Below are 20,334 nucleotides of genomic sequence, written 5' to 3'. Positions count from 1 at the left end.
AAACGATTCAACCAATCAGAGAGCAGCGAGCTATCGCGTGTGCCGAACGTGGCGAACACACTCTGCCTCGGATGGCACATTTGAGAGCGTATTCATTTATTTCACGTTTGCAAACTATGTTGGCGCTATGTTGGCGTTAAACTATGTTTTAAAACTAATAAAAACGACTTTGCGATTCATCGTAACTGCGATATACGAACTTCCGGACAGTGAGGACTGCACTTCCGGCATCCAATCACAGAACGCGTTATTGCGTAGGCGTGGCCGATGTGAGAGCGAGCTGATGCTGAGCCCAGCGCGTGCGCCATTACGGTACGTAATTCGATTTCTTCCGGAGAAAATAATAATTTCTCGATTTCTTATGCGCATTATTTCTCCCAATTCAGTCAGAGCGAAGGGCGGAAGCGAAGAGCGTTGTTTTTTTTTGTTTACGGGCGTACGGGCGGGGTAGAGCGCACGGGTAGCGTTTTTTTTTTTTTTTTTGGCACATTTGAGAGCGTATTCATTTATTTCACGTTGGCAAACTATGTTGCCGCTATGTTGCCGTTAAACTATGTTTTAAAACTAATTTGCGATTCTTTCGCTTTCCTGCGCATTTGTGCACGCTATGGCGATTTCTTTACCAAACTCCGCTAGCCGTTAGCTTTGGACCAAACCATTTCATGTAAATAGAGGGGGGGGATTGTCACCGTACTCGCAAGCCGTTAGCTTTGGACCAAACCATTGCATGTAAATAGAGGGGGGGGGGGGGATATACTTTTAGATATCTATCTATAATTCCATTAATCTCTGTGTGTATGTGTGTATGTGTGTTTGTATGTGTGTTTGTATGTGTGTTTGTATGTGTGTATGTGTGTATGTTTGTCTGTGACCGCTGTTTCTCGACAACTACCGGTCCGATATACTTGAAACTTGCCAGGTATATTGCTGGGGACCCGAGGATGTGCCTTTTCAAGGTTTGAAATTAATCGGACAAGTACTTACCGAGCTATGGCGATTTAGCCGTTCGCCGTTCGCTTTGGCGTTGCGAATGGACCAAACCATTGCATGTAAATAGAGGGGGGGGGGGGTTCTGTGGTCGTTGCGAATGGACCAAACCATTCATGTAAATAGAGGGGGGGGGGGGGTTCTGTGGTCGTTACTGCCACGTGGTTTCAAAGTTTTTTTTTGTTGTTGTTGTTTGCACGCATGTTTTTTGCACCCACGTACGGGCACGCCCTAGGATGTTTACACACACACACCCCTACACAAAATTTTTTTTTTTTTTTTTTTTTGGCAAGGAACGGGCACCCACGTACGGGCACGTCCTAGCTTATATATAGTACGGGCATGCCCTAGTATATATAGTACGGGCATGCCCTAGTCTATCTATAATTCCAGTAATCTCTGTGTGTTTGTATGTGTGTATGTGTGTATGTTTGTCTGTGACCGCTGTTTCTCGACAACTACCGGTCCGATATACTTGAAACTTGCCAGGTATATTGCTGGGGACCCGAGGATGTGCCTTTTCAAGGTTTGAAATTAATCGGACAAGTAGTTACCGAGCTATGTCCAAAAAACGATTCAACCAATCAGAGAGCAGCAAGCTATCGCGTGTGCCGAACGTGGCGAACACACTCTGCCTCGGATGGCACATTTGAGAGCGTATTCATTTATTTCCCGTCGGCAAACTATGTTGGCGCTATGTTGGCGTTAAACGATGTTTTAAAACTAATTAAAACCCCGGGGGGATTGTCACTGTACTCGCAAGCCGTTCGCCGTTCGCTTTGGCGTTGCGAATGGACCAAAACATTTCATGAACCAAACCATTTCATGTAAAGCGTTCGCCGTTCGCTTTGGCGTTGCGAATGGACCAAAACATTTCATGAACCAAACCATTTCATGTAAATAGAGGGGGGGGGGGGATATAATTTTAGATATAGATATAGTACGGGCATGCCCTAGTATATAAAAGAGGAGGAAGTGGAAAGCAAGAGGGCTGTCAGATGCTTGTGATTGGCAGGTGGTGGCAGACCGAAAGCCACAATTGGTATTCCCAGAAGAGATCTGTGTGACAAGGTTGCGGCCTGCCATTGTCATTTGGTCAGGTGCAACAAGACAGGTCATCTTAGGGGAATTGTCTGTACCTTGGGAAGAGAACATGGGTTTAGGTGCACGAGAGGAAGAGAGGAAAGTACAGTGCCCACAGAGTGCCGGGAGAAGGGTTGGCGAGTTTCGTGTCAGCCATTTGAGGTGGGGTGCAGAGGGTATGTTGGAAATTCCTTTTCTGCATTTCTTGCTCGGCTTGGAGTGTGTGGGACAGAAAGAAGGAGGCTGTGTGACAAGGTGGCCCAGGTTGCCTTGAACGGCTCATTTTGGATTTGGAGGAAGTTTATGGAGGCATGTCGAATGGTGTAGGTTGAGGTTACGGAATAGAAATGGAGGTTAGTGTGTGTGTGTGTGTGTGTGTGTGTGTGTTGCAGGAGTGGGTCATGAGTGGGTGTGGTTTTGCATGTTTGCATGAGTGGTGCATGTTGGTAAGGGTAGGTGGTTGGTTGTGTGTGTGTTTTTTTTTTTTTTGTTACTACAGTAATACCCCGGCCGACGTCATTAACTGGTCCCATAAGCCGTGATGTAACTCGGATTTTGACGTAAACCGGGCATAATGTCTTTAAAATGCCTTAAAATGAAGACAAACACCGTAATTCGTAAAACTAGAGTAAATAACTGGAGGAGGCTGCGGCTTCGCCCTGAATCTTTGCCGCTCCCCGTCGGGAGTCCCTCCGTTGTTTTCTATTGGTCGGGCCATTCCACATACGTACTCATGCACCCAAACAAGCACTTCTTCCTACTTCCTGCACCACAGATATCAATTTCCAAACAATTTACCTACTTCCTCTACCTAACTTTAAACTACCCTCCCCGGGTATTCGTGAAGGGGTCCACCCTCCCCCGTCCCCCATCCACTCCTTCGCACCATGCACTCCACACCACTCATTCCACACCACTCACTCCACACACCATTTATTCCCACACACCAAGTATTCTCTCCATTTATCCACTTGCACCCCATGCAAGTCAATCACTCAACACCATTACACATGTCCTCAATACACCACTCATACACTTTCTCCGGTCAACCCAGACCATTGCCTCATTTCACCAAGTTCAACGATAACCAGATTCTCACACACACAACCATTCTCGACCAATGCCTCATTTCACCAAGACCAAGAGGCACCCACAATTACACACACACAGCATCATCTAACTAACTACTTCCCTCTAATACTTGTGCTTTCCCTGTCTTCCCTTATACTAAGCACTTCCCTCGTCATTAACATCCTTCTAATCTGACTATGTCCCCTCTACCTGTATCAATGTCTCTACTTAAATCTCGGTCTCCTATTGTCATCCTTCTAAATCCCTAACAATATCCTAGCCCGCCCTCGGCTAGTTCACACTGCCAAACCCCATAAATCTACTGCTCCTTTGCCCCAACGTGAGGGATGGTAGAGCTACCATCCCTCTACATCGGACACTATCTCCCACTATCACCCCCCAGTCCTCTCGCACTATGAGCCCCCATCATTTGAGGTACTGGGTCCTGCCTATATATATATACAAACGTATACTGTACGTCCGAGCCGGCATCCTCATGTTTCGCCGTTGCCACGTTACGTTGGTTGTTTTACACAGTAAAGGAACCTTTACACAGTAAAGGAATAATCACAAAAATACCAGCAAAAGGCAAAGCAAGCACGCGACCGCAGCACAGGACAAAATGCATATGGCGTCGCCTTTGTTTTGAATGAGAACCAGCAGCTACGCGTACGTATACTGTACGTACATTTTAAAATATTTTTAATGTGCTTTTTATTGTATTTTAAATTGTTTCGATCGTTAAAACATCAACGTTAAAACAATGATCAACGATCGTTAAAACGTTGAAACATCCAATTGTTTAAATTGTTTAATTTTTTTCACGTCTGTAGGAGTGACGTAAAGTCGCACATAATGACGTTCGCTGAACTGAAATTTACTCGAGAAGAGTGGCGTAAGGTCGGATTTGACGTAGGTCGAAATGGTGTAAAACGGGGTATGACTGTATTATTAATTCTTATTTTTTGTATGTGAGTGAGTGGGTGAGTGGGTGAAGGTGTGTGTTTTTGCATGAATGAATTTTTGCATGAGTGTGTGTGTGTTTTTGTATGTTGAGTGGTGTATGTTGTAAGGGTAGGTGGTTGGTTGGTGTTGTGTGTGTATTTGTGTGTATGAATGATCTGGTGTGTTTTGTTGGTGAGTGGTGAAGGGTATAAAGGTGGGTGTTTGAGTGTTCCACCATGTTTGTTTGGTGCTGTTGTTACATATTTATGTGAATGTATGTGAATTACCATTCAGGTCTTTGCTTATCCATGTGTAGTAGATTAAGGGTTGTTGTGGTTGGAGGGTCAGGAGCCCTTCTGAAAAGAGACCGGAAACGGAAGAGGAAAAGACACGAGGAAGAAAAGCGAGGAGGATTCTTCTTCCTCGCCGCGCTCCGACGAAAGGTGGGATCGACCTTGCGCCACGTGGAAAAGTGGCGTTCCGAAGCCCGTCTGGCGAGAGGAGTTACCGGGACGTGTACCTACCCGGTGGAGACGTCAAGTTGACGTGGGGCCGTGCATCGACCCCGCTTCTGGCACCGTTCGCGGCACCGTCAAAAAGACGCGTACGGGTCGCACGTTGGGGCCTAACACGCGTTGCAAGCGGCGTGGGGCTTTTGCTTGCTTTACCGTACCCGCTTCGCGTGGCCACGAGGGGCTGCAGCCGTGGTGCCTGGTACGATACCTGCCCGGTGGAAACACGTCCACCCGGGGTTCGTTCAACCGCCCGAGTGCGGCGACGCCGACCATCATCTTGGTCAGGAGGGGCCCAGAGACATTGTGAGGGGCAGAGACCAAAAGGGGGTCGTGAGTACAAAAGGGGACACACATATATAAGATGGCCATCTTAAACCTCTAGGGGATTGATTGATTGTTGAGTGTGAATTGTGGATGGTGGATTGCTCGGGGAATATACTCTTGATTGTATCATTGAAATTGTTTGGTATCATTACCCTTGAAATATATCATTGAACATCAGTTTTCTCTTGGGTGGAATTCATAGGGATTGTGTTGCGAAAGCGCATATATACCACTACTTTCTGGCGAAGTTCCTCTCACGGTCCGGGGGTCACTGAGACCAGGTAGTCACCGAGGGGACCACGTAACAGAATTGGGGGCTCGTCCAAATTACGATTTGCGGATTCGCAATTGGGTCTACGTCCGGGATCTAAAATTGTATAAAATAATAAAATAATATTTTTATTAATTAAAATTTATTAATTAAGTATTAATTGGTAAATTTGGTAAATCAGAATTGGTAAATTTTGGGGGAAATTGGGGTAAAGTCTTGGGTGAAGGTTAACAGGTGTTAACGATAGTCACCATGGCGTTTGTGGCACAGAACTTTGCGGTAACACCGAGTGAGGCACAGTTCCGAGCGTTACTAAAGTCGGACCTCTTGAAATTGGCCAAACATTTTAACTTGGAGGTCCGAACTAATTTGAGGAAGGCAGAGTTGCAGGCCACGGTGATACAATCTATGGTGGGATTAGGAACATGGGACGAGTTAGCCTGGGAGTGGCTACCCGAAGAACCAGAAGATGTTGAGCTCCGGAAACTGGAGTTGCAATTACGGAGCCAGGAACGGATTAAAGAAGAAGAAAGGAAAGCAGAAAAGGAAAGAGCAGAAGAAGAAAGGAAAGCAGAAAAGGAAAGAGCAGAAGAAGAAAGGAAAGCAGAAAAGGAAAGAGCAGAAGAAGAAAGGAAAGCAGAAAAGGAAAGAGCAGAAGAAGAAAGGAAAGCAGAAGAGAGGAGAGAAGAGAAACAAGCAGAGGAGAGGAGAGCTGCAAGGGACCTCGAAGCAGAGGAGAGAAAAGCGGAAAGGGAATTAAGGGAACGTGACATGGAGCTTCAGCAAGAAATCAAATTCAAGGAGCTGGAGTTAAGGAGAGAATGGGGAGAGGCACCACCCTTGCTGACGGGGTCGACACCTAACCAGAAAACCTGGGATGTGGGCAGACATGTGAGGCTGGTTCCACCGTTCAGTGAAAAGGAAGTCGCGAAATTTTTTCCACACTTTGAGAAAGTGGCTCGACAATTAAACTGGCCGGAGGAGGCCTGGACCATACTCGTGCAAAGTGTGCTGGTGGGAAAAGCTCAAGAGATTTATTCGGCACTACCAATGGACCAATGTGCAGATTATGAGGTACTGAAGAAGCACATCCTCAAAGCCTATGAGTTGGTTCCGGAAGCTTACAGGCAAAAATTCAGGAATGCCAGGAAGAGGGAGAGTGAGACCCATGTGGAATTTGCCAGAGTGAAAGAAAACATGTTTGATCGGTGGTGTGAGTCAAAAGGAGTCGGGAAAGACTTCGAAACATTGCGTGACTTGATCCTGGTGGAGGAATTTCAGCAGTGTGTCCACGAGGACATCAAAGTGTACCTGCAGGAAAAGAAAGTACCAAAGTTGTGGGACGCAGCCACCATGGCAGATGATTATGCCTTAACCCACCGAATAGGGGTCCACGAACCTAACTCCTCGCCTAGATCTCCGCAGGGGAGGTGGGGAACAGCAGGTGCGGAGAACGACCATACATGGCGGCGGCCTCGAGAGGATTATGGGGACAACGCGGATACCCCACCTGTTCGAAATCAGAGGGATGCGGGCCCAAGACAAACTTATAGTTCGGGGGGCCCGAGGCAGACCACGAGTTTTTCCTCCGGGCCTACTTGCGCTTTTTGCAAGAAACCTGGACACTTGATGTCCAGTTGTTACCGCATGAAAAGGGAAGACCCAGAGCGGAGTCCGACTATTACGACTCCAAATGCAATGGCCATTGTGAGAAATCGCCATCAAAAGGGTTACCAACCATTTATTTCAGAGGGGTTTGTGTCACGGGATGGAGCCTCGAATAACCGGAGACCGGTTAGGATATTGAGGGACACAGGGGCACATCAATCTTTAATGCTTGAAGGCATTTTGCCATGGTCCGAGGAGACAGCAACGGGGGATAGTGTTCGTTTACAGGGGATCGGGGGCGGTGTTAGTGCTCCACTTCATGTCATCCATTTGGAGTCCGATTTGGTGTCAGGACCGGTCACCGTCGGTTTACAAGCCACGCTTCCTGTAGAGGGTGTATCTGTGGTTATCGGGAATGATTTGGCCGGGGGTCAAGTTTATGGTAACCTGAGGGTTGGTAAAGAGCCCAGCAGGGAAAATAACACCACACCAGCTCGGGATGGCGACAAAAGTGCCAAGTTATTTGTAGGGGGACTGAACTTCAAAACAGAGGAAGAAGTTCTGACCTCTGTCTTCAACAGATATGGGCCGCTGGTGGAAGTGCGGTTGGTAAGAGACAGGGAAACGCAACAGTCAAGAGGGTTCGGCTTTGTCACGTTTGCCAGCACAAAAGACGCCAGAGAGGCAGAGAAGAATTGGAATGGCAAGGATTTGGAGGGTCGGACCATAACAGTAGGGAAGGCATTTCGTAGGCGTCGAGAGGTCTACAGGAGAGGACAACTGGGCGGTAGTTTTGGGGGTGGCCGCAATCAATATTATTATGGAGGCTCCCTGAGTTACGGCAGCTCCCGAAGGAAGGATTGTCAAAGTAGTGGCCGAGAAGGAGACCGCTATTCATGGGACTACAGGGACAAGTGGTCCCACCATAATTATTAGGGAAGTTCTGAGAAGTTGAAGCACTGAATGCGGCGGAGCCGCCGAGCCAAGATTCCTACACGGATTAACCGTGAACGCCGTTCCTAAAGGCGTCCATGTAGGGAACTTTCATGCACGGACTAACCGTGAACTCCACGTTCCTCAAGGCGCCCATGTAGAGAACTTTCCTGCACGGACTAACCGTGAACTCCACGTTCCTAAAGGCATCCATGTAGTGAATACTCGGCTTGGCCTCCCGGAAAAAGTGCTATCGAGTTGCTTAACTTTGGATCTTTGATCAACCCCTTAACCTTCATTCACAAGAAACTGACGGTCAAAGTCAGAGGGTCATGAGATGGAGTTTGGCTTGGCAGGAGTCCAACGGGAAATTGAACATGTAAAGGGCAGGGACAATGTCGTTGCTGGTGCTTAGTCCAGAGTGAGTAATCTGGGGGGGGTTGTGGTGAAATTTTGGTTGCTTTATTTTTAAGTGATAACTGTGCCCGGGGGGAACTGATAATGTGGGGGGGGGGGGGGGGGGGGGTTGAGTTATCTGGTTTGTTTCTCCAAATTGGCCGGCAAAGAAAGTTTTCGCTGGGTTCAAACTTTCTTTCTGGAAGGGGGGGAGTGTTACATATTTATGTGAATGTATGTGAATTACCATTCAGGTCTTTGCTTATCCATGTGTAGTAGATTAAGGGTTGTTGTGGTTGGAGGGTCAGGAGCCCTTCTGAAAAGAGACCGGAAACGGAAGAGGAAAAGACACGAGGAAGAAAAGCGAGGAGGATTCTTCTTCCTTGCCCCGCTCCGACGAAAGGTGGGATCGACCTTGCGCCGCGTGGAAAAGCGGCGTTCCGAAGCCCGTCTGGCGAGAGGAGTTACCGGGACGTGTACCTACCCGGTGGAGACGTCAAGTTGACGTGGGGCCGTGCATCGACCCCGCGTCTGGCACCGTTCACGGCACCGTCAAAAAGACGCGTACGGGTCGCACGTTGGGGCCTAACACGCGTTGCAAGCGGCGTGGGGCTTTTGCTTGCTTTACCGTACCCGCTTCGCGTGACCACGAGGGGCTGCAGCTGTGGTGCCTGGTACGATACCTGCCCGGTGTAAATACGTCCACCCGGGGTTCGTTCAACCGCCCGAGTGCGGCGACGCCGACCATCATCTTGGTCAGGAGGGGCCCAGAGACATTGTGAGGGGCAGAGACCAAAAGGGGGTCGTGAGTACAAAAGGGGACACACATATATAAGATGGCCATCTTAAACCTCTAGGGGATTGATTGATTGTTGAGTGTGAATTGTGGATGGTGGATTGCTCGGGGAATATACCCTTGATTGTATCATTGAAATTGTTTGGTATCATTACCCTTGAAATATATCATTGAACATCAGTTTTCTCTTGAGTGGAATTCATAGGGATTGTGTTGCGAAAGCGCATATATACTACTACTTTCTGGCGAAGTTCCTCTCACGGTCCGGGGGTCACTGAGACCAGGTAGTCACCGAGGGGACCACGTAACACTGTGGATTCTGGATGTGGAGGTGTTGTTGATGTAGTCTGCGTTCGCACTGGCTGGGGGTGGGGGTATGTACGCATCCAGGTGTAGTTGCTGCATGTGGATGTGTATGTGCCCCTGCTGGCCCACCTTAGCTGACCGTATCGAGGTTGAAGGGCCGAAACGGGATGATGCTGAGGACCTCGACTGAGGACCCGGTCATTGCGGCACACTCGTGACCAGGTGTGTTTTGAACATATATATATATATATATATATATATATATATGTTCAAAACACACCTGGTATATATATATATATATATATATATATACTGTATATTATAATAGGTGTAGGTGATCCGTCTGTCCGGGGGTGTGGCTTAGTGCGTTTGCAGAGTAGCTCCACCCATAGCTCCACCCATTCTTGGAGAGGCTTCATGTAAACAAATATCCTAAAGCGCGGCGTTACGCGCGCTGCTTGTGAGCAAGGAGGAAGCGGACAAGCGGTAACATATAAACGTCTTTATTGTAAGACTACACTGTAACACTGAAATGTTCTGGGCTGGTCGCCCGGTGTATATCATGAGGCCACGCCTACCCCTCGGGCGTGGCCACCGCCCACTTGGTGCGTGGAATGATGTCACCACGCCAGTGGGCTTTTGTGTCCGCCACACGCGCCCCCCCAGAATTCCCGCGCACCTGGAGGGCCAGTTTGCGGGGCAGACGAATGACCCGGCCGAAGCGCCCCCTGGCGATCGGCGGCGTCCGGGGTGCAGGGATGCCAGGTGGGATGCCCCTGGCTGCCCCTGGGATGGGTGCAGGACCGGGGGGCGGCGTGGCGGCGGGGCTGGGCGGTGCCGGGGGTCCGCCCGCAGGAGGGCGGCCCCGACGTGGGGGTCGGGCCACTGGCGGTGGATGGTCCACATCGAGGTGGGCCGGCTTGAGGCGGTCTACTGAAACGCGGTCAGGAGTACCGGCGATGTCCAGGGTGAAGTGCTTCGCCCCAGTCTCCAGCAAGCGGAAAGGCCCGTCGTACGGGGGCCGCAGTGGTGTCCGATGGGCATCGTGGCGGACGAAGACGTACTCCGCCGTGCGAAGCTCCGGGGCGACGTGCGTCGGTGGGTGCCCGTGGCATGCCGTTGGCACCGGGGCGAACCTCTGGGCGGTCTCTTGCAGAGCGGAGCGCTGCTGTGCCGCGGACCATGGTGCCGTGGAGTCGGGGAGGAACTCGCCCGGCACCCGCAGCGGTTGCCCGAAGACCAACTCCGCCGCGGATGCGCGCAGGTCCTCCTTGGGCGCCGTCCGGAGGCCCAGCAGGACCCAGGGGAGCCTGTCGACCCAGCCGCCGTCGCGGAGGGTGGCCCGGAGCGCGGCCTTCAATGAGCGGTGAAATCGCTCACACAGGCCGTTAGCCTGGGGGTGGTAGGCCGTGGTTCGGTGCAGCCGGACCCCGAGCCCCTGCGCAACCGCCCCCCAGAGCTCCGAGGTGAACTGGGGGCCGCGGTCGGATGAGATGTCTGAGGGGGCGCCGAACCGGGCGACCCAGGTGGCGATGAAAGCCTGCGCGACATCGGCCGCCGTTGTCGACGCCAAGGGCACGGCCTCCGGCCACCGGGTGGTGCGGTCCACCATGGTGAGGACGTAGGTGAAACCCCGCGAGGGGGGCAGAGGTCCCACCAGGTCCACATGGACGTGGTCAAACCGGCGTTCCGGCACCGTGAACGGGGCCAACGGGGCCTGGGTGTGCCGGTGCACCTTGGCGCGCTGGCACGCGAGGCACGTCCTGGCCCAGCCGCGGACGGCCTTCCGGAGGCCATGCCAGACGAACTTGTCGGCGATCAGCCTTTGGGAGGCCCTCGCGCCCGGGTGGGACAGGCCGTGGATGGCGTCAAACACCTGGCGCTGCCAGCCCGCGGGCAGAATGGGGCGAGGACGCCCGAGGGAGACGTCGCACAAGAGGGCCGTGCCCGCGCCGTCGAACGGCACCTCGGTGACGCGGAGGCCCGTGACGGCGGTCCGCAAGGCCTGGACGTCGGGGTCAGCGGCCTGGTCCGCTGCCATCCGGGCATAGTCGATGCCGAGGTGGACTGCGTGGGCGACGGCCCGGGAAAGGCAATCCGCCACCGGGTTGTCCTTCCCCGCGACGTGCTGGATGTCCGTCGTGTACTCGGACACGGCCGAGAGGTGACGCTGCTGCCGGGCCGACCACGGCTCGGTGACCTTGCCCATCGCGAAGATCAGCGGCTTGTGGTCGACGAAGGCAGTGAACGCCCGGCCCTCGAGCAGATGGCGGAAGTGCCTGACCGCCAAGTGAAGTCCGAGCAACTCGCGGTCGAAGGTACTGTAACGGCGTTCGGGCGGGCGAAGCTGCCGGCTAAAGAACGCCAGCGGTTGCCAAGCTCCACGCACCCATTGCTCGTGCACCGCGCCCACCGCGTAGTCCGAGGCATCGGTGGTGAGGGCGATTGGTGCATCGGGCACCGGGTGCGCGAGCATGGTGGCGTTAGCCAAGGCGAGCTTCGCGCCCGTGAACGCCGTGTCCATCTGCTTGGTCCAGGTAACGTCGCCTTTGCCCGGCTTACCTCGGAGAGCTTCGTGCAGGGGGCGCAGGAGCTGGGCGATACGGGGCAGGAACCGATGGTAAAAGTTCACCATGCCCAGGAACTCCTGCAGCCCTCTGATCGTGCGGGGGCGCGGAAACCCCTTCACCGCCTCCACCTTGGCCGGCAGGGGGACGGCTCCGTGCCTGGTGACACGGTGCCCCAGAAAATCGATTGTGGCGGTGCCGAACCGGCACTTTGCGGGGTTCACAATCAGGCCATGCTGGCCCAGGCGTTCGAAGAGCGTGCGGAGGTGGCGTAGGTGCTCTTCGCGGGACGCGCTGGCGACGAGGATATCGTCCAGGTAGACGTAGACAAAATCCAAGTCGCGCAGGACGCTGTCCATCAGTCGCTGGAACGCCTGAGCCGCATTCTTCAGACCGAAGGGCATGCGCAGGAACTCGAAGAGTCTGAATGGCATGATGACCGCCGTCTTCGGGACGTCCTCCGGCCTGACGGGGACCTGATGGTAGCCGCGTATGAGGTCCACCTTCGAGAAGAAGGACCTGCCCGCCAAATGGGCGGAAAAGTCCTGAATGTGGGGGACGGGGTAGCGGTCGGGAGTCGTGGCGTCATTGAGACGGCGATAGTCCCCGCACGGTCGCCATCCCCCGCCGGGCTTCGGCACGATGTGCAGCGGCGACGCCCAAGCGCTCTCCGAGCGCCGAACGATGCCGAGTCGCTCCAGGGTAGCGAACTCCGCTTTTGCCACGGCCAGCTTCGTCGGCTCGAGGCGGCGTGCCCGGGCGTAGACCGGTGGCCCGACGGTGGGGATGTGATGGGCCACCCCGTGCTTGACGGCCCCCGCCGAGAAGGTGGGCCGCGTGAGGACCGGGAAACCGGCGAGGAGGCGGGTGAATGCGTCCGCTGCCGGAAGCGTACAGACCAACGTGGCCGGAACCGAATCGTTCGGCAAGCCGCTTGGCAAGCCGCTCATTGAGCTGGGCAACGCACAAGCAAGCGAGCTGAACGTCTCGGCCTGGACAAGCCGTCTGCGTTTGACGTCGACCAGGAGCCCATTAGCGCACAGGAAGTCCGCGCCAAGCAGTGCCATGGGCACGTCGGCGGTGACGAACGTCCATCGGAAAACCTGCCCTCCAAACCGCAGAGAGAGGCAGCGTTTTCCGTACGTACGGATGGGCGTCCCGTTCGCGGCAAGCAGCGCGGGGCCCCCACCCGTGGCGTGCTTGTCTGACGTGCTGGCGGGAATGACACTCACCTGCGCTCCCGTGTCGCACAGGTAACGGCGCCCGGAGAAGGTGTCCGTTATGAACAGCAGGCTGCTCGAACGGCCGGCGCTCATCGCCAATATTGAGCGCCGGCCCGGGCGTTTCCCGACCCGTTGAAGGAGCACGGCGGATGACACCGCCGAGCTTCGTGGCCGAACTTGGCGTGGAACCAGCACCAGGTGGTGGAGCTGGAGGAGCGCGGCTGGCTCCGCCAGGCCGGTGGAGTCGACGGGTTTCCCCGCGGTGGCGGTTTTCGCCGCGGCGGTGGGCGGGGCGTGGCGGCGTTCACGAGGTGCGTATCAGCATGCTGCTGAACATCAGCGCGCTGCTGAACATCAGCGCGCTGCTGAACATCAGCGTCGAATGCCGTGACGGCCACGCCGACGCTCGCCCGCGTGTCCGAAGCGGCGAAGTACTTGTCCGCCTCGGCCGCCAATGCTCGGGGTTCCGTTAGCCCGGTCCCGGCCAACGCGAGGCGAACCTGCGCTGGAAGTTGGCGACGGAAAAGCGCCCGGAATAGCGAACCGGGGGCTTCGTCGCCCAACAGTGACAGCATATGGTCCATTCGGACCGACGGGCGCGTCTCACCGAGCTCGGGGAGATCCAGGAGGCGGTCGGCCCGTGCGTCGTCCGTGAGGCTGAACGTGGCTAGGAGTAGCCGCTTGAGTGCCTCGTACTTGTGGCCTTTCGGTGGGTGGCGAAGGACGGACACAACTCGAGCGGCTATGCCGGGCCCGAGGGAGGCGACGACGTGGCAATAGCGCGTGTCATCGCCGGTGAGGTGCCGAAGCTGAAATTGGGCTTCGGCCTGGACGAACCAGACTTCGGCCTGAGCCTCCCAAAATTCCGGAAGTTTGACGAAGTCGGCCATGGCGATGGCGTCGCGTGTGGAAGGATCGCTCCGGCAGATCCAACGTCGAGGGTCACCAGTAAAGCGCGGTGTTACGCGCGCTGCTTGTGAGCAAGGAGGAAGCGGACAAGCGGTAACATATAAACGTCTTTATTGTAAGACTACACTGTAACACTGAAATGTTCCGGGCTGGTCGCCCGGTGTATATCATGAGGCCACGCCTACCCCTCGGGCGTGGCCACCGCCCACTTGGTGCGTGGAATGATGTCACCACGCCAGTGGGCTTTTGTGTCCGCCACAATCCACCATTTTATTACCTCGAATGGTTTTGAGGCCTGTTTAGTTAGGCCCGTGCTGTCTTTCTCTCTCACACAGGTTTATTTCAATTCTAGTTCGATATATCATTTCATTTTTAACAGTCGCTAACATAGTGTTAGACTCGGTTGAAAAAAAACGGGAAGAGAATCCCATGAAAGTTTCCGTTTATAGAACGAAATGATTTCTCAAAGGCCTGTAAAATAAAGCCCATTCATTGAGAGTCACCCTCACGATTTTATCGAATTCACCATCTGATTTAATTTTTATCGATGGTTTTAGACTCGGTGTCAGAAATAATTGAGAACATTCACGAACACACGGGAAATTGCCGAGATATATTTATAAAAATCGCGCCACGATGATACACGAAAATACACCGCCTAAAATAACATTCGGGGAAAATGTCGACATCTATCTATAATTCCAGTAATCTCTCTGTGTGTGTGTGTGTGTGTGTGTGTGTGTGTGTGTGTGTGTGTGTGTGTGTGTCTGTGTGTGTGTGTGTTTGTCTGTGACCGCTGTTTCTCGACAACCACGGGTCCGATATACTTTAAACTTGCCAGGTATATTGCTGGGGACCCGAGGATGTGCCTTTTCAAGGTTTTAAATTAATCGCAGAAGTAGTTACCGAGCTATGTCCAAAAAACGATTCAACCAATCAGAGAGCAGCGAGCTATCACGTGTGCCGAACGTGGCGAACACACTCTGCCTCGGATGGCACATTTGAGAGCGTATTCATTTATTTCCCGTCGGCAAACTATGTTGGCGCTATGTTGGCGTTAAACTATGTTTTAAAACTAATTTGCGATTCATCGTAACTGCGATTTGCGACCTTCCGGACAGTGAGGACTGCACTTCCGGCATCCAATCACAGAACGCGTTATTGCGTAGGCGTGGCCGATGTGAGAGCGAGCTGAGCCCAGCGCGTGCGCCATTACGGTACGTAATTCGATTTCTTCCGGAGAAAATAATAATTTCTCGATTTCTTATGCGCATTATTTCTCCCAATTCAGTCAGAGCGAAGGGCGGAAGCGAAGAGCGTTGTTTTTTTTGTTTATGGGCGTACGGGCGGGGTAGAGCGTACGGGTAGCGTTTTTTTTTTTTTTGGCACATTTGAGAGCGTATTCATTTATTTCACGTTGGCAAACTATGTTGCCGCTATGTTGGCGTTAAACTATGTTTTAAAACTAATTTGCGATTCTTTCGCTTTCCTGCGCATTTGTGCACGCTATGGCGATTTCTTTACCAAACTCCGCAAGCCGTTAGCTTTGGACCAAACCATTTCATGTAAATAGAGGGGGGGGATTGTCACCGTACTCGCAAGCCGTTAGCTTTGGACCAAACCATTGCATGTAAATAGAGGGGGGGGGGATATACTTTTAGATATATATATAGTACGGGCATGCTCTAGTATATTAAAATTTCGCTTTTCCTTTTCCGTTAAGATATATTACTTTTACGTTTTATGACAGTCGGCACAAAAACGACATATATATCTTCGTTCTTTCTTATTTCATTCAACATTATTATCCGGAAGTAAAATATGTTTCAGGAAATTACCGAGAGATATTTCTTCGTTTTTTTTTTATTAGTTATGTGCGCATACACTTTAAATAGGTTTATTTGAAATCTTTAATTTTCACAATGTAGTTTACTTGCCATTTGTCATTTGATTTGATAATTACGAGACACTTCCTCTTGAGGATCGTGACAATTCATGCGTTGCGTGGAAACTTCCATTTCCAAAATGAATGCGACGGTCGATGAAGAACGCAGACTTGAACAGGATGAAGCAAGAAAACGAATGAGACGGGCGAACGAGTCCGTCGACGAACGTCAATGCAGACTTGAACAGGATGTAGCAAGAACCGCACAGAGACCGCACGAGACGGGAGAACCGCACAAGATGAGCGAGGGGTTGGAGAGCGAGGTGCTAGGGGTTGGAGAGTGAGGAGCTAGAGGTTGGAGAGTGAGGAGCGAGGGGTTGGAGAGCGAGGAGCGAGGGGTTGGAGAGCGAGGAGTTGGAGAGTGAGGGCCGATTGGAGCGGAGAATGAGGACCGATTGGAGCGGAGAGGAGTGTGAGGAGGTATTGGAGAGGAGTGTGAGTGGTTGGAGAGGGGTGTGAGTGGTTGGAGAGGAGTGTGAGGGGTTGGAGAGGAGTGTGAGGGGTTGGAGAGGCGTGTGAGGAGGTGTTGGAGAGGAGTGTGAGGGGTGTTGCAGAGGTGTGTGAGGAGGTGTTGGAGAGGAGCGAGGGGTTGGAGAGTGAGGAGCGATTGGAGAGGCGAGTGAGGAGCGATTGGAGACGCGAGTGAGGTGCGATTGGAAAAGCGAGTGAGGCGCGATTGGAGGGGAGTATGAGGAATTGAAGACGAGTGTGAGGGATTGGAGAGGAGTGTGAGGGATTGGAGAGGAGTGTGAGGGATTGGAGAGGAGTGTGAGGGATTGGAGAGGAGTGTGAGGGATTGGAGAGGAGTGTGAGGGATTGGAGAGGAGTGTGAGGGATTGGAGAGGAGTGTGAGGGATTTGAGAGGAGTGTGAATGATTGGAGAGGAGTGTGAATGATTGGAGAGGAGTGTGAATGATTGGAGAGGTGTGTTAGGGGTTGGAGAGGAGTGTGAGGGATTGGAGAGGAGTGTGAATGATTGGAGAGGAGTGTGAGGGGTTGGAGAGGAGTGTGAGGCATTGGCGAGGAGTGTGAGGGGTTGGAGAGGAGTGTGAGGAGTTGGAGAGGAGTGTGATGGGTTGGAGAGGAGTGTGAGGAGGTATTGGAGAGGAGTGTGAGGAGGTATTGGAAAGGAGTGTGAGGAGGTATTTTGAGAGGAGTGTGAGGAGGTATTGGAGAGGCGTGTGAGGAGGTATTGGAGAGGAGTGTGAGGAGGCATTGGAGAGGAGTGTGAGGAGGCATTGGAGAGGAGTGTGAGGAGGTATTGGAGAGGAGTGTGAGGAGGTATTGGAGAGGAGTGTGAGGAGGTATTGGAGAGGAGTGTGAGGAGGAGTGGCATTGGAGAGTCATGAGGGTGGAGAGGAGTGAGGGGTCGCATATTATGTGAAATAAATAAATTGTGTTCATTACACCATTTTAACCAATTTGTAAAATTTAATGTGCAGCATCTAAATCAAGATGTCCAAATGTCACACAAGTCCATACCCATGGGATTCCCACGGGTGACCCAACTTTGTGTGTGTGTGTGTGTGTGTGTGTATATATATATATATATATGTGTATATATATATATATATATATATATATGTATATATATATATGTGTGTGTGTGTGTGTGTGTATGTATATATATATATATATATATATATATATATAATATAATAAAAGATAAAGTGTCAATCAAGGAAGCAGCACGCACAGACTCGGAGCGTATCCTCCAGCAATTACACGGATCTCCCAGATCGAGAACGTATCCTCCAACCATTACACCCCTGAGTCTACTTCGTGTCACATAAGGAGAGAGTATGTCGCATTTTTAAAGAAGGTAGCATGTTTTTTGTTTCCTGTGCAGATTGTGTCCCCATCAGCTATTCGTACAGCCCCAAAGACTTCAACAGAGATATCATCACGTGGTCAATTACCTTCGGCAAACAAGTAAGTAAACTATCATGGGCTGGTACTGTCATTCAGGTTGTGCGGCCAGTTCCACACCTGGAAAATGCAGTTTTACTTTTCCGATGGCATTTTTGTTTTGTTTACAAGCTCGAGGTTTGAGGTGGCAGTGTGTGAACTGCCAATCATAAATGGGCTTGTGCAAGTCCAAAATACTGCTGTCAGGTTTGGTCACCGTGATTACCGATGAACCTCCTCAACCTCAACGCAGGTTTCAAATTTAGGATGGGATTACACTGCTCTTTCACCTTTTTTTTTTTGATGCAGTACAATTTTAGGTAAAAAAAATTGTGTAAAAAAAAAAAAAAAAATTTTTAACCTTAAGGAAAGTGTACATTGTCAAGGAATATAAATCTGGTGTGGTCCGTAATAAATCCGTAACAAAAGTAAAAAGGAAAGATCTGGCAGTGTATTTACTTGACGTTACTATTATTTATGGTGCCATTCCCCATGCATTATCTGATCAAATGGGTCAAAGCAATGTCAGTAACTGTGCCTCCCTTACTTTGACTCTCTCTGTCCTTAGTTTCTTCCGAACTCAACGTCAGGATATATCAGGTTTTGGGACACTCGCTCGTCCCGCATGATTGTCAAAGTCGCTGCATCTTCAGCAGACATCCGAGGAGACCTCAAAACCCTTGCCTTCGGGCTTTCCCATCGCGCCTTGCCCAGTGGACAGCCAGTTCATATCACAGTGGATGATGGAGTGGCTGAGTCAATAGGTGGACTCTCATGCAAGGGATACAACTTCACGGACCAACCTTTCACCATTCCACGAACACCGTACTGTATGTTCACCATTGCACAAACAACCACAAGGACCTTACTGGGGCAATGTTGCCAGAAAAAAAAAGGATTAAGATGGTCGATAAAGAAAAGATACAATGACGTATACCTCAAACTGATGGGGGTTTGAATCTCTTTATTATCATTTTCAGCCAATTACCATTTAAAACTCAGCCAATTTGAGAACATGGTGTTGTGCAGGACACATTACACAAACCTAACAAATTATTAATTGTCTAACTTACCAGGACAAGACTTATGGTAATGACTGTAGTTATGCTGATTATGAAGTAAATAGTAAGTTATGAAGTAACCAGACACTCACAGCGCACTTTCACAGACAACATTTGCTTTTGGCTGCAACCTTTGATGGGGTATATAGATTGCAGTAGATCTGAGAACTAGTTGCGGACTTACTCACTTACTCATTCATTGACCAACACACAGCACCATTACAATAACTTTGATACGTCACCCAATAAATTACCACGTGCGTATATGTCATGATAAATACATCGGTAATCAAGGGAGGCGCAAAGCACCCCTCCTTTTATATGGAACGGTTTCTCTGTATGCAACTTTAACATGGGGACTGAAAATTAGTTTCTTGGCTTCTACTGGACGAAATTGGCTGCAAGTTTCCGAAGTAAATGCTTTGTATGTTGAGGTAATATGTTCTAAATTTCAGCAACATCTGTTTCCGCATTCTTGAGTTTTATTAAGAAAATCCTCAAATTCACATTGGTGTCTGTCCGTCCGTCCGTCCACCCAAAATGGGTTGGCGCTCATATCTCAAAGGCTATACATTGAAACTAGCTGAAACTTGGAATATGCATCGGCCAATACATCTAATTCATGGCTTTTGAAACAAATTCCACCTAAGTGCCATAGTTATTGCTTTCAAATTATATATAATATATATATATATATATATATATATATATATATATATATATATATATATATATATATATATATATATATATATATATATTGCTCTAGGAAAGTTCATATAAAGGGGCACCCTACATATAAAGGTTAAAATACATTTATTTCTTCATGCAGCTGTATGAATCAAATTGGCACCCCTTTATATGAACTTTTCCAGAGCATTACTTGGTTCCTCCTAAGGACACAAGAGTATAGTACAGTATGCAGATGAGATTTTTTTGAATGTCCCTTATTTTCTATCATCTGGCATTTTCCACAGGCCATGGAATATCCCTTATTTCCTATGATTTGGCATTTTCTACAAGCTATGGAATATGTCCCTTCTTTTCTTTCGTTTGTCACATGGCACATACCATATAAAGGGGCCTTTTCTATGCCTCTGGAATTTTTCCCAAGAATAGTTTGTGTGTCGTACAATTTTGTGCCGAAGATTGGGTGCACTAATCGAGCCCAGAGGCATACCTCTTGGTAAGTGTGACGTAACGCACGCGTTTGGACCCGGAAACAGAATTATGACGTGGCGCGTTACGTCACGGCTTACCGAGAGAATATCACAATCGATATGCTCTGCCTTCACGTCTTTCATTCAGTGTGAAAAACAAAAAACCAATTGTTAAAATGATTATCAAATATCGAACGCATCGGCGTTACTGGTCATTCCAACGATGCAGAAGGATCATGTTATTACGCAACCCTTGTGGGGTATATTGATCACAGTAGATCTTCGCTCAGTTCTGTAAGCAAAACTTACCTCACAGATGTCGGGAT

At 50.5% G+C, this 20,334-nt stretch overlaps 1 protein-coding gene across 2 annotated transcripts in view; it reads left to right on the top strand.

Annotated features, from left to right (window-relative positions):
- LOC137439586 (uncharacterized) overlaps positions 1 to 20,334 on the top strand; it is a 118,020-nt gene that overhangs the window by 38,102 nt on the left and 59,584 nt on the right. For both annotated transcript variants that reach the window (XM_078768071.1, XM_078768070.1), the window contains exons 8-9: positions 17,729 to 17,811; positions 18,356 to 18,617. In XM_078768071.1, the coding sequence (XP_078624197.1) occupies positions 17,729 to 17,811; positions 18,356 to 18,617 (345 nt within the window). The remainder of the gene's footprint in view (positions 1 to 17,728; positions 17,812 to 18,355; positions 18,618 to 20,334) is intronic.

This window comes from Myxine glutinosa, chromosome 14 (assembly GCF_964187855.1).
Source record: "Myxine glutinosa chromosome 14, kmMyxGlut1.1, whole genome shotgun sequence".
NCBI classification, from domain to species: Eukaryota; Metazoa; Chordata; class Myxini; order Myxiniformes; family Myxinidae; genus Myxine; species Myxine glutinosa.
This window is presented reverse-complemented; position numbering and strand designations above follow the sequence as displayed.